The sequence below is a fragment of the Callionymus lyra genome, chromosome 4, assembly GCF_982586985.1.
Source record: "Callionymus lyra chromosome 4, fCalLyr1.hap1.1, whole genome shotgun sequence".
Lineage (NCBI taxonomy): Eukaryota > Metazoa > Chordata > Actinopteri > Syngnathiformes > Callionymidae > Callionymus > Callionymus lyra.
In genome coordinates, this window is record NC_141821.1 from 25,721,007 (window position 1) to 25,735,410 (window position 14,404).

At 42.5% G+C, this 14,404-nt stretch overlaps 1 protein-coding gene across 2 annotated transcripts; it reads right to left on the reverse strand.

Moving 5' to 3' along the window:
• Positions 1-4,732: 4,732 nt before the first annotated feature.
• and1 (actinodin1) lies at positions 4,733-11,965 on the reverse strand. Of its 2 annotated transcripts, XM_087788153.1 has the most exons (7): positions 11,795-11,965; positions 11,602-11,691; positions 8,692-8,736; positions 7,367-7,512; positions 6,523-6,918; positions 6,189-6,443; positions 4,733-6,081 (listed from the first exon to the last, which is right to left on the reverse strand). In XM_087788153.1, exons 2-7 carry the CDS (start codon positions 11,672-11,674, stop codon positions 4,996-4,998), a joined length of 2,001 nt encoding a protein of 666 aa, XP_087644279.1. In that variant the 5' UTR covers positions 11,675-11,691; positions 11,795-11,965; the 3' UTR covers positions 4,733-4,995. The 2 variants fall into 2 exon arrangements, with proteins under 2 accessions (XP_087644279.1, XP_087644280.1); XM_087788154.1 differs by lacking the exon at positions 11,795-11,965 and having other exon boundaries at positions 11,602-11,707.
• Between the last annotated feature and the right edge of the window lie 2,439 nt (positions 11,966-14,404).

Consider the following 14,404-nt stretch of genomic DNA (forward strand, 5'->3'; position numbering starts at 1 on the left):
GGGGCCACATTTTCAATTTTCAAGGGATTTATTGTCTGTACGGCTGCATGGAGCAATATTAGTTTGTGCAGCCGGGGTATTAAAGCAACACAACTGCACATCAAACAATACAAACAGGAATCATGGAGCAGGATAGAAGAAGAATCAGTCTGAACAGAAGAGATGGAACCATTGATCATCTGGATGACCGAGTCCAGCATGTTGTTGTTAAACCAGGTTTCTTGTGGAGTGCACACATGTTTGAGGGACTTCTAGGATTTAGATTCCCTGGAAAGTCAGCCCTCTCGCTTTTTTTTCCTTAATCCTTGTGGGATGTTTCATTTCGCCTTTGAAGCGTCTTTTATATTGTCACCTATTTTCATGCTGAACTGAACAGGGCTGATGTCCTCTGGAGATTCAGCCTGACAAGTTTAGGTTAGCGATGTGGAGTCATGTGTCCAAACTGATCAGTTCAGTTTAGCTGGCATTAATATTCGTATTATCCATAATCATCTTTGAATTATGAATAATGGTCGAAATATTTTGTTCTTTGCTGCTGTGCTTTGATCAAAGTCATTAATTGTAGTATAAATGTTACTCTCAGGATTTAAAAAAAATGATGAATGACTAATTAAATCCTCAATCTGATGTGTTTAAACGGTTTTAAATATAATTAAATCACAATGAGCGACCAGGACGTCCTTTTAACAGGTAGAAACCTTGAGCAGAAAGGGACTCGGTGTCAACATTCTCCTGCTGTGACTGGCTGGTAGGAGAGGAGAGGAGAAGTGGAGCCAGGAAAGACAGGGAGAGAAGAGAGTGTAGAGCAGCAGAGAGTCCAGAGAGGCGTATGAAGACCATCAGGATATGTTGACACTGTCATGACAAAATGAAGGAGATCATGGATCCAGCAACATGCTCCGGAGGTGTGTGTGAAGGTAAGTAAGTAATATTAGTAAGTAATATTTATTTATATAGCGCTTTTCGAGACCAGGGTCACAAAGCGCTTAAACAATCAAGGGAAGTGGAGCTCTGAGGCTCGAGGGAGCTGGAGAGGAAGAGGGTGAGTTAGAAGAGAAAAACATTGAGCTCTCTTGTACCTCACAATAATTATGTTATTATTATAGATTATTTTGTAATATATTATATTAATTTTTAATGAAATTAAATAAAAGTGCTGATTTTATTTGTGATAGCATTGTGTAAGTATACACCTGTTGATCTAGTTACTTACCTTTTCCATTTATTTTTTTTTCATTCTGTTTTCCCCTTTAAATATCAGACCTTTATTCCTTGTGTCCTCTCAGGTTAAGTCACAACTTTTCAAAGTGGGAACAACAAAAACAATGTCAGCTAATGCAGTCTTCAGTGACACCCTCGACCCTGGGCCTCCACCCTGGACCAGTTTAGTGGTCCTGAAAGTCCACAAAAACTGTTTACAGGACACCCCAGCTATATGGATGTATGGATATGTAGAAGAAAGTGAATTCAAAACAAAGTAAAGTTAAAAAAAAATAATAATAATTATAACAAATTTAAAAAAATAGTATTCTGAGTTTTTTATTAACACAAACTTTTATAAAGTTCACCGAATATCAGGGGACACAACAAATCTGACCCAGAGCATCAACAATTCTAAAGACTACAATCAGCACTTGGCCAGTACTTGCATCATAACATGAGTGAGGAGAGGAGGCCCGACAGGGGGATTTATTTTTATAAATAATAATAAACTTTAGACTCGTTTTGTGTATGTGTTTACTCACTTTGTAGCCTACGGCTCAGGCTAGCATTATATATGATGTAAGCTGGGGTGAAAATAAAAATAATAATAAATAAAAGAGTAAAATACTTTTTTTGTAAGTATATGTACATTCCTACATTTTTTTGCTCCCTAAGGTTTGGTTTAAAAGATATCAAAATTTCAGGGCCTAAAATGTTGAACCCAGAGACGGGTTTTTGTTTATTATTTCTATCTTAAATAGCCTATTTCATTGTTTTTTTTCCTGTGAAGAACCCAGAAAGGGTTGTTTGGTTATATGTGACTTTCTGGAAAACAATACATTTTTACGTTAAGGCAACGCCTGCGATCATCACACGTTTTCTGCTACAAACTGACCCCTCATCAGAAAAGGGAAAAGTTATGTTTCCCTCAGAGGAAAGTTTGGGGAGCCCTAATGTAAAGGACTCACGTGTAGCAAAAACCATAAGATGTGAGCTTCACATTGTGAAAGCATTTCCTAACATCATGGTTTTTTATTTAAAAAAATAATGTCATTTTTCACTCATTTTACTGTATCTGAACTTTCGTAAGGTTAAATGTACGAGCTGCTCGCGACAAACTCTTGTGAGCGTACGACTTTGAGAAAGTATGAGTTCCAAAAAGTCGACAAAAGACGTATTGAAAAGCTTGAAAGCTGAAAGTCAGGACTTGAGTTTAATCCTGTGGATATATACACCTGATGTAAATCTGCCACTGGAAACTGCTGACTCTGGGTTCCTCTGACCCTTTCTGTTTCTTTGATGCTTGCACTTATATATTCATGCTACAGAGCCTTGAGCAAGAGCAGAAGAACTCCATTCTGTTGGTGCGTGATAAGAGCTTCCACAGGTGGCAGATGGTCCTTGAAAAGAAGATGAATAGAACAACGGTGCGTTCCACTCCTAAGCATTCGAGCTGAGATCTTCTCAAGGAACAGTCCCATGATCACTCCAGGTCTGCTTGTGAATATGTTCCTCTCATTCCACCGATACGATTAATCTTCTTATGTACTCAGTCATGGATTTGACGGCTTTGGTCTTTGTTGAAATGCTTCATACACGTCCTGTGCAGATTATGGCAAAGTTAAGAGTTTCTAAAGCACATGAAAGTGAAAATACTTTATTATAAAAACACAGTTTTTCATGTACACAATAACTTTGTGTATATACACGTGTCAGTCAAACCCATAGCAAAGGAACTGAGATCTTAGGAGTAATAATGACATGATCTTACAATTTGCATTTTGGTGTCAGAAAAGTCACTTTGTCATGTGTTCAATGTTAAATACATTTCATGGACATACAGAAATAAATATGAATCTCATCTTCAAATAAACACTGTGTGATCTGTTATGATAAAATAATGCATTTATGTCTCAGAGATACATATGTAACAACTTGCTAAGCCTATAGCTTGACCTCAATGACGTCAATAAATAATAAAGTAACGTCCAAAGGTTCTAGCATTAGGAATGTTTCTGGCCCTCATAGATCCAGCATAAAAAGTCGGACAGCTGTTGTGGACCAGGTTTAACATCTCTATTTATGCATGTATTTATGTTGTAAGGATGTTTGTTCTGATGGATGTATTCATTGCTGCTGGACAAAATCATTTCTCCTCCAGGGTGAATCTATGTATCTATCTGTTTATAGCATGTGAGACTTCACTTGCATCAGGTTTGGAAAATGGCGTTCCATTTGCCAAACCATGAAAGCAAAACAGATTTGATTTGAGGTTCATCTTCCCAGATAAATACCTCGCTTCATTCTGAACCGCAGGTGAAAACAATGAGGTGGAACCATTGTCTAGAGTTGCGTGGGTCGAAGAAGGAATTGTTCAATGCACATCTGGGCAGATACAATTTAGGTGAAAGACAAACAAAAACATGTGCTACTTCACCAGTTGCCGCTTGAACAAACCGATATATTTGCGACATGGTTGACCACTCTGGTACCTGTAACATACGCTGTCTTGCACACACAAAATAATACTGACTGAATTTCACAGCCCAGTTGTAAATGCTTGATTTTTTTCCACCTAAAAATGTATTTCAGCCACCAAACGTTTTTATACCACAAGTTTGGCATCAGTTTAAGTAAAATAAAAACCTACATTGTTCACATCCCTGATTAGGTTAGATTATGTGTGTCGCTCTTCAAGCAAAAAGCAACTGGAACCAGAAACTACTTAAATTGAATCTTGAATCAAAAAGTTTTGGTTCTTTAATCCAAATCAAAATTTCCTCAGTGGTCATAATGGAGGTCATACTTACGAGGCAGTTTAATCCCCCTGGAAATATCAATGCGAACACAGCAACCTATTTAACATCCGGCGGGAAGTTTCCTTCTCCACCGTCATGTGAGTCTTTGTCAGCGTTAGCCTTGTTGAGTTCCTGCCTCGCCCGGAGGATGTGAATCACCTTCTCTCACACGTGCGACTTTAATAAATGACTACGGATCAGTGTTTATTCACCTTGTTCTTGTCTGCTCAGCATGTGAGTCACGTTAGCTGTCAATCATCGATATGTAATGTAACCTCTTTGTCCAAACACACATCGATGGTTTCATTGTGTTGTTTCTTTGAGCGTGTCAAATACAAAGCTGCACTCAAATATTCCCTCGAACAAAGAACACAGTGACTCACAAATAACTCTATTCATCCGTTAACAAGTCGGCGTCTTCGGTTTTGTTCAACTTCAAAGTCTCTTGTTGTATCCATGCAACGGCTGCTATTGAGAATTCAAAGGACTGTCGAGTTCCACAAAGTCTCTCACATAGAGTTGTTCAGTCAATGGAAGGTGGAAAGTATCAATTGATGAAATATTTATCTCCATCGACCTGTCTAAGAGATGGCGTTTCTTCAACAATGTTCTTATAACGGTGCGATTCAGGAATGTGAAAGAAGAAGGAAGAGATAATTTTGTGAAAACAACACAAGATTAGAAAAGAAAGCTTTCAATAGCTTTTTATTAACATCCAAAATAGGGGGAAAGAAACTTTACATAATTCATATTGACAAAAGAAAACACTGGCTAGGAGTAACATCTGTGAAATGGGCTGAAGGTGAAGCAGTGGGGGGGAGCACAAAGTCCGTGAATATGGGAATGAGAAAAGCGATGGGGGGGTAAACGTTTGCGTTTGTTCGAAGACATTCTCTGTGACTCGTCCATTGGGTCCATTAACTAGCCACTTGTTCTGTGTGTTTGTGATGAGAAAAATCATGTCCCATGCATGCGTTTCTGAGCGATTACATCTTTACTTCTTACGGTAGTCGTCTGCATAAGCTCTGTGATCGTCCTGATCCGGGAACTGGTCACCATAGCTTCGTAGAATGTCCTGCAGACTTGGCATTCCCTGTGCGAGAGGCTGGTAAGACAGATGAGCCTCCTCCTGACCGCTCTGGTACGGCTCGTACTGGTCCTGCTCCTGTTGCTCCATCTGGTGGTTGCTCTCTGCCGCCCCCTGGCTGTGGTCCTCCTCAGCGTGATGCTCAGACTGAGCCTCGGTGTGCTCCGACTCGTACCGTCTCAGACGGCAGTCGGCGTCGTACTCGGGGTCGCAGTCTGGGTTGGAGGGCTCCAACACACCGTTCCGCGTCCCGTCAGCGTTGAGGTGCGGCTCGTAGGCCTCAGCCGGGTACGGCATGTGGCGGTGGATCCCGGATCTTGGCTCGGCCGGCTTGACTGGGAAACATTCGCGATCGTAGCCGATGTAGCAATCGTAGCCTTCTTTGGTTTTGCCCGGGGGGCCCAGAGGGTTGCGATCCTCCTGAGGGGGCTCCTCAAAGGTGGGATCGGAGAATGGGTACTGTTGTCTGGGAGCTGGGGAACCATTTCGTTGCATGGCCGCAGCAGCCTCTCTTATCGCAGCGTAGGGGTCGTTAGGCTCTGGAGCGGTCTCCCTCTGAGCAGCGTAGGGGTCGCTTCCTTGGACCTGGGCCATGTACTGACGCAGCATAGCGTAAGGGTCGGCAGCAGCAGAGGGCGTGTTTGGCTGTCGGAACATGGCGTAAGGGTCAGCAGCAGGGGCCGCTGGGATATTTTGCTGGCGGTACATGGCATAAGGGTCGGCAGCAGGAGCCACGGGATTGTTTGGCTGGCGATACATCGCGTAAGGGTCAGCAACCCTGTTGGCGTAATGATCCCGGAACATGGCGTAGGGGTCGACTTCGCGCTCTGGAGCGGCCGGGGCCACGCGAATGGCAGCCGCCTCCTCGGTCTCCTCGTGCCCCTTCGAGGAAGTGATGAATTTGGTTGCAGTGAGAGGGTTGCAGCCTTCCTCAAACAAAGGGTTACAGGAACCAGGAGGAGCAGGACCAGGGGATTTAGGGGCTCGCTGGGCCTACAGGAACAGAAGCAAAATGATTGACAGGCAAGAAGAGCGATTTTCAATTTTGCATTAGGTAAAGTAGGTTCTTCTAATAAGTGCCTTGGCAGGATCTCACTTACCACCAAAGAGGCAGAGTACGCGCACATGGGGTCACGGAGTGGGTCACAGTTGGGGTACTGCAGGTATAGACCAGACGGGGCCTTCTGGACCAGCTTGGGTTTGCAGCCGGGGTCTTTCTTTGGGTCACAGCCAAGATGGGCGTAAGAGGGCAATGGTCCGGCGGAGGGCTTGTAGCCGTAGGCGGCTTTCAGGTGGTACTGCAGACACTCGACATCTTCTGCCGAGCAGATACGCAACAGCTCCGCCTTCTGCTCCTGGAACACATGATAGTTGAGGTGTTAGCACAGCAACAGCATGAGGTCACGATGCAATCTAAGATCTTAATTGAAGTACCTTGGTGAGGAAGGACTCTGCTACAGGTGAGTAGTAGTGGTAGCCAGACGGGGGGTTCTTTGATGGAGCAGAGCGGACATAGAGGGGTGCCGGGGCTTTGGCTGGAGCAGGGGCCGCAGGGAGAACCAGGGGCACGTACGGACTCTTACCCTGGAGCAGAGCAGCGTACAAGCAGTGAGCATCTTTCGTGGGGTCGCAAGTTTTGACTGGTGCCGGCTTCGGGGGCTCCGGTTTGGGCCTGCTGGTGTAGGAGGCCACGCAGTTGGGATCCTCGGAATCGGCACAGGACTTGTAGACATCACCCAGGTGACGCAGGTAAGCCTTGTAGGAGCGGCGGCCCTCGGCGCGGTTCTTGTTCTGCAGGTAGGCCAGGTAGATGCGGTCCATCTCCTGAACCTGGAAGTGGTGAATTAGGATTAATAGTTTTAATTTAGTTTTATCTTGTTTTTATTGTTTAAGCGCTTTGTGACCCTGGTCTGGAAAAGCGCTACACAAATAAAAATTACTTACTTACTATAGTAAGATGAAGTAATTGATCAAAAAAAAAAGTATTCCAGCTAGTAGAAACTAGTCACACTCACAACTAGTGATGGGTTGATAATGTTTCATGAAGCAGCTGATGCTGTATCATGATACAGTTTAAAGACCACTAGATGGCACCCTCAGTGAAAGTCATGCTTTAATAGGTTTAATTGTATCAGTAGATCAGAGCCAAAGATTATAAAGTAGAGAGTGACATCTAGTGGCCTTTAAAAATGAAGACACTGTATCATGATACAACTGATGCATGATGAAAAATAGGAAACCTGGGCTTGTGAAAACAATAACACATTTGAACACTCACAGCCTCCTGGTTGCCGTTGTCGCTGAAGAACTTGTATCTGGCCCAGAAGTCAGAGTGCTGCTTGTACCAGCTGATGTTCCTGCGGTTCCGGATCAACCTGCGTTGGTCCTCCGCCGCTGTCGCCTTTTCCCGAATGCTTTCTCCCGCTGAGGACACCATTCAAGGACTTACAAACACTTTTAGACTGCGACACATTCATCACAAACTTTGTCAGCGACAGTGGAGCGGACACTGGTCAACTCGCTGATGGACGTTAAGGATCTATCAGAGCGTGAAGTGGCGTCGCTGCATTGAAGTGAGGTCAAGCACCGTGAAGAGCAGCTTTCAGTTTGTTCTGAAGATTAACTTTCTGCACAACACTGTTAAGAACACTACGACATAAGCTTAAACTCTCATATTATAAGAATTAAATGACCCAAGCACCTTCACTTAAATACGTAAAATTTAAACTGTACATAAAACAGAGATCATTACTGCTTTAACATAAGTTGAATTTACAAGATAACTATTATGATTATAAACACACAAATCATTATTAAATGTAATTTAATAGGGTATAAAAATTGTTACAGTATAATTAAGTCAACTGATTTAAATTAAAATGAAAGATTTTTAGATGCTGATAATCGGACTTTGAATATTTTGTATGTGATATGGAAAACCGTCTGGATCCAGGAATCTTTTAAAGGATTTGTCACTCTCTGTTGAGATAGTAGCAGCACACAAACTTTTTCTGAAACACAACTGCCCTCTGCTGTCACCTGAGCTCCTTTGAATATGACCTTGAATGGGGTCCAGGGTTTGTTTTTACTGAGAAGTTTCTCTGACCTTGACCCAGAGAACAACACTAGGGTCAAAAATTATTTTTTCTTCCTTTGTTTGCTCAATTTCTTCAAGGCAAACTCATCGGTGTGAATATACAGCTAGTGTTTAATATTGTTGTAGTTATTGTTTATTTTACTTTGATGCCAAACAAATAAAAAGATTATTTTGTACGATACAACCATCTTTACAAATCTTACAATCAGATTAAATCAGATAAAATCTGAACAATAATAATTAGGAGTCAAGTCAAAATGCATTCTCATCGAGGCTGCATTTATTGTCCGATCATCAATGGTTGATGATATCAGTTCATATAGTTAAAATAGATTTAGATATGGATTCATATTGGTTCAAACACATCAAGTAATTTGTTAGCTGTCAAAAACATGTCTACATCAACCTTTAAAGTTTTCCTCCGACCTTTCTAAGGCCGCATAAATGAAGTCCAAAAAGGCCACAAATCCCCAGGTCTATACTGTGTGTTGGTGTGTGTGACGTACCATCTCCTTTGGCCCGGTGTGCGACGGGACCAGCAGACAGGAAGGCTGCGAGAAAAGGAGCAGAAAAGCGAAGGCAGATGTGAAAGCTGCTGAAGCAGTCGGTATAAATGGAAATTGCTTACTTTCGGAACTGCAACATGTGTGATTCGCGATAATTCATGACATTAAACCTCAAACACTCCGGGCAGATATGAATGCTTATAAGGAGCGAGGTAATTGGCTGTGCCTGCGGGGCCGGGGTCTGCAGCGCTTTGTAGATTTTATAGGTGAGCCTGTTACATCCAGCCTCATGCTGCGTCAATGGGCTGAATGAGCAGTGTGTGTGTGTGTGTGTGTGTGTGTGTGTGTGTGTGTGTGTGTGTGTGTGTGTGTGTGTGTGTGTGTGTGTGTGTGTGTGTGTGTGTGTGTGTGTGTGTGTGTGTGTGTGTGTGTGTGTGTGTGTGTGTGTGTGTGTGTGTGTGTGTAAACACCCGTGCAACAGTAGATTCAGATGAGCTTCTTTCATCTCTGTGAGCAAAGGTGCTGCGATAAAAGAGAGGAAGGGGTTCAGAGGAGAAACGTGGGGGGGTTGACGAAGGGACAACAAACATCGATCATCCCATCAGAATTAAATTCACTTCTGAGCAGGACCGGCAGCGAGGAAGGTCGCGGGACGAAGCTGAATGGAGAAATGTAAAAGAGATAAAAGGAGGCGGAGGAAGGCGAAGGTGACCTAAAGTGATGGAGGGTGGCCCCGAGGATGCTGCCTCAGTGCATCCGCCTGCTTTTATGAGCCTGTTAAAGAGCTGCCTGGCACATCTGGAACCAGCAGCAGATTTTTTAAAAAAGGGCATAGCAGGGGGAGGAGGTGCTGCTGACAGGTACTCATTTTTTACAACAGAAGGGATGATGAAAGAAACTTCCTCCCTCTTAGCGTTTCTTAAAAAGCCTTTTAAAGGAGGGCCAAAGTGGAGATCAGAACCAGGTGCCGCAGCAGCTACCTGTCACCGGGGAGTGATGTGCGATCATCACATGACACGTAAGAAAGTGTTTCCTTCGTGAACTGGGAGCATTTTGATTCCTGACCTCCACGAAAAGGGCGTTGAATGATGACAAGAGATGTTTTATTTATCTGCTGACCTAGTGGAGGATGTGAGGAGGCACATGACTCCTGGTCTGAAGAACTAAAGTTCCATCAAAACTTCTCGCAAGAGTTTATGTTATAAAAACTGAATTGGCTTCAACTTTATCACATTTACTGTTCGCTAAATGTACAATATAAAAGAAACAAATATTTTTATTTTGTCCATCCAGACTTCGAACTAAAATAAAATCATTTTCAAAGTGTTTTTCACAACCTCTTTGACCTTTCCTCCAAATACGCACAAGGCTTGCTTTAGTGGAATTTCCCATCATCGCAGGAGAATCTTGTCTTCTGTTTTAGAAGAATTAGAGACGAATCAATGCTTCGGCTGTGATGCAACAGAGGAGTCGGGGCAACTTCTGATGCATTGACCTGGTCAATGTTTGGGCTGGAGCTTCCGTAGTAACAATTCAGTTTCAGGCAAAGTTACAGTCGTTATGAAAAACATGTGTCACATTGTATTTGGGGCGACTAGATCATAAATGATGGGTTCTTAGGGTGAGGACGGCTGGTGTTTCTACCCAGCTGGTCGGAAGAGAATTACTTTGTTTAAATGCGAGAAAGAAAACTACAGTGACGCACACAGAAAAGTCTCAAAGACAAGGGTTGCTTGCAGCAGGAATCAACCTTAACGCTTTTAATATTGCCAGTCAGATACTATTGTGTAGTTGATGGAGCCTCTACGTCAACAATCAGATAGTGGCGCATTTTCGTCAACAATATTTGACATTATTTTCAAAAAACTTCATTTAAGTTTGAATACATTATGGTTTGTTTTTTAATGAAGCCATTAGCGCTGATGCCCCCGATGCAACTGTTGCTAAATGGAAGAACCAGACTAACATCTTGTTTTCTGACACAAGCAGAGCTTTGTATGACACACGTTGTGACGGGAAGAGCCCCGGCACAGTTAATGTCGGATGCATAAGTCATGTCACAGTTCCCACCCTTTACAAGACAAGGTTGCCGGTTAAAATCCCACTTAAATGAGAAATTTTTGCTAAAAGTCGGTTCCTCCATTTTCTTAAAACATCCAATCTAGAGTTTGTTTAGACTTCTTTTTGGTAAAAGTCACAAGCCTTCTCCCACTTCTGACTGGAGGATAGAAGTCAGGTGGAGGTAAGTTTCCGATACGTTTAAAAACTGAGGCTCACAACGAGTCATTAATAAACCCTTGAATGTTTTTGGACTATGAGAAGAAATTGGAGAGCCTGTACTGTCACCACACTAGGGGCAAAATATTGAGCATCATATGTCATGGGCCAAAATAAAGGTCTATTTATTGAACGTGCAAAAAACAGTAGAATGAACCGAATGTGTCGTTCTTCCCGTTAGTTATTAGACACTGACTTCAGCATAAGAATAACGTCTGTAACCTTAAAAGAAATCGGCCTGTTGAGCTGAAAAACTTGAATGCTGTAATCTTCATAGATCACGATATTGTCAAGCTTCTTTACTATGCCTTAAAAAGCAAATGCAGTTACATAACATTTTATTGTATGGTGAACACTCTAAAGGTCTTGCAGCCACATTAAATGACTCATTAAACGACAGGAAATGGCCTGATTTACACGCGTTTTACACTTCTGTACCTTTGCTTCCTCATTTATCTCCTTTGTGGAGTTTTAAATCATCATCTGCAACGTAAAGACACTACATCTCCGCTTACTTCTTCTCTTGAGTTGTACTCTCACTGACAAACAAACACATTCACATTATATCTACAGAAAATAAGGATGTTTGACCAGTGGACTGTATCAAAGTCGGTGAATGAAGTGGTCACTCACCGGGCAGCAGGATGACGGCCAGCAGGGCAGCTGCAGCCACAGCCGAGAATCTGGTCCTCCCTCGTCCAGCCATGACTTCACCTCCTTCTTCTGTAGGCAAATACATCACTTTAGCACAGCTAGAACTTTTTTTGAACAGGGTCTGACCTCCGCTTCAGTGGTCAACACTTGACCTTGCGTGCATCAAACTCACCTGATCTTCTATGTGTCGTTCAGTCTGCAGGTCCTCAGCTAAAGACAGAAGACTTGGTCCACCTGCTGTCGTCCTCACGTACCTGCAACCCTCCTGTGACAGACTGACCTGACCCAGGGATCCGGCGGGGTTTTAAACGCGGCCCATCATGTCTGACGTAAACACAAACACACACTTTTACACACACACACACACACACACACACACACACAACAAGCATTCATTAACACGTACAAAACACACACACACACACACATGGACCACCTGAGGGTGGGGTAAGGAGGGGGGGCATTGGGCCACACCAACCCTGATAGGCTGGGACTTTCCAACCGAATCGGGCCAATAGGAAGGTTTGTAATTAAACCCTGGACGCGAGAGAAGTCAGTGGCAAACTTTGAAAAAAACTCCTGATTGTGGCTTCATTCACATGTTTTATCATGTTGTGGTTTGTTTGGCGGTGGAGAGTAAGAGTGCAGCGGAGGAGAGGACGGCTAATGAGCGGCTGCTGAGGTGCCACATAAGCACTTCTGAGAAGCCGCAACCAGAACCAAACCACAGCTTCTGTCTCACTCACAGCTGGTCCACACATGAGGAATTTGATAATCTACAGTTTCCTACACAGGCTCTTGTGTCCGGGCACGTCGGCCCGCTGACACCGACACACACACAGAGGTGTCACAGAGCTAGGATGTTACTCGCAACTAGCTCCAGTAGCACGTGTTAAACTACCAGAAATATAAAGGATTAAACAATCATTGTCTGTTAGTGAGTTTGTCCTGAAATATACCTGAGTAATTTAAAGATCAACTCACAACTTCACGATCATTGTCGCATGTCAAATTTCTACTGGTTTACAAAGAAAGGAGAAATAAAAACTGTAAGGATGTGCATTCATTAGAATTAAGAATAAGATTAAATAAATAATGCTAGAGGGGTACTTGATACTGCATGAACAGTGCAAATGTAAGTGGCTCTTCTTCGGGTGCACAAGTGATAGCATCGATAGCTTCTCCCTTGCAAATGTATTTGATCTTTTTCTAGTCAAGGCCTAACTACTATTATTATAGTATTTGCTAAGCATCCTTGTTCGGATCCCATGAAAATCAGCACTGAGTTCTGCTAATTTAGGGGGAGGAGGATAAAAGAAGTTTTGCCTCATCAACATTTTCATCTTTAAGTATTTACTAAGAATATATCTAAGTCATTTTTAATTTGCTACTTAAGCTATCAATTACATGTTAGGTAGAACTTTATTGATCCCTCAGGAGGTCTCCTTCGGGAAATGATGCTGCGCTTTTTCATATTCTTCTACTTCAGGAGCTTTAGATATATTTATCAATTTAAAAATCTGTAAATCCCTTCATTCTTCACGCATCTCAAACTATTGAACAGGCTATCTTAACAGAATCTACAGCTTTCATTCCACAGATTCAACATCTGGTTCTAAATCCACACTTTCTGAGAAGCTCAAGGGGAGGATCCTAGATTAAATTCCTCAGAATTTATTTACGAGGTGTTTTACAGTCAAAAACTTGGCTTCGGTTCAATGCAGGGGCAACGTAATTACATTATACAGCCAGTACCACACCGTCATTATGAGAGTTTAATTTAATATTAGACCACTTACACTTGCAGTGAAGATAGTTAAAGGTGGGCACAAGGTTACGAGATAAATGTATCAAAAAAATTCTGTTCAATTTAGGTTGGCCAACGTCTTGGCTGTCCATTTCACTCACATGAGAGAACCAGTATTTAACAAGTTGTTAAATACAATTCAAGATAGTGAAGAAATACGCCACCGCAAAATCAAGTTTGACAAACTTTTGGCAGTACCCTGACTAGCCAACAATTTCTAGCGTCCTGGTTGCCCCATAGGGCTTAAATCTAGGAAACCTTTAGTGGATAGAGACATGTAGTACAATCCTGTTGAAGTCGCTTTATTCGCCATCGACTCGTACTAGGCTATAAGTTTGGCACATTTGCTTTAAGGCAATTTGGAGATGTAAGATTTTACTACTGTGACTGAGGAAGTTACACAAAGATTCAGCACGTCTGTTTTTGTTGGAATAGTCATCTAATATTCCCTGCATCAAGCTAGGAGGTCTCATGAAACAGTCTCCTTATTTTCAGTGCTCAGTAGATGGCGCTCTTGAATTATAAAGTGGGGAAACTGTAATCTGACAAAAAACCTTAGAGTTTAGTGCAATTTTGACACTATACGAAGTGAAGCGTCCTGGCTTTGTAAGTGTGAGTGAAAGACACACTTGTCGAATTGGCAGCTCCCTTGACACAGCAAGAGGAAAACTGCAGTGTAAAAAGGGCTTTTTTCACTCAAAGAAGAAACTCTCTGTGGACCTTTTAGCAGCTCAACTCTCAGAGATGGTTGAGTGAAAATCCCTGTAGATGTTTCACCAACACCCAAAAAGATATTTGATCTTCACACTGGACGTCTTCACCAAGGTCGGACAAATTTGTATCAAAAAAGTTTGAAGATTATCTGATCAAGTCGTGAGCGAGGCTGGGTCAGCACAAGGAAAGGAAGGAATGTATACAGTAAAGCGGTTTCCTCTTAAGAAGAAAGCATTACGCGTCTCTGTTCATTCACTTGAA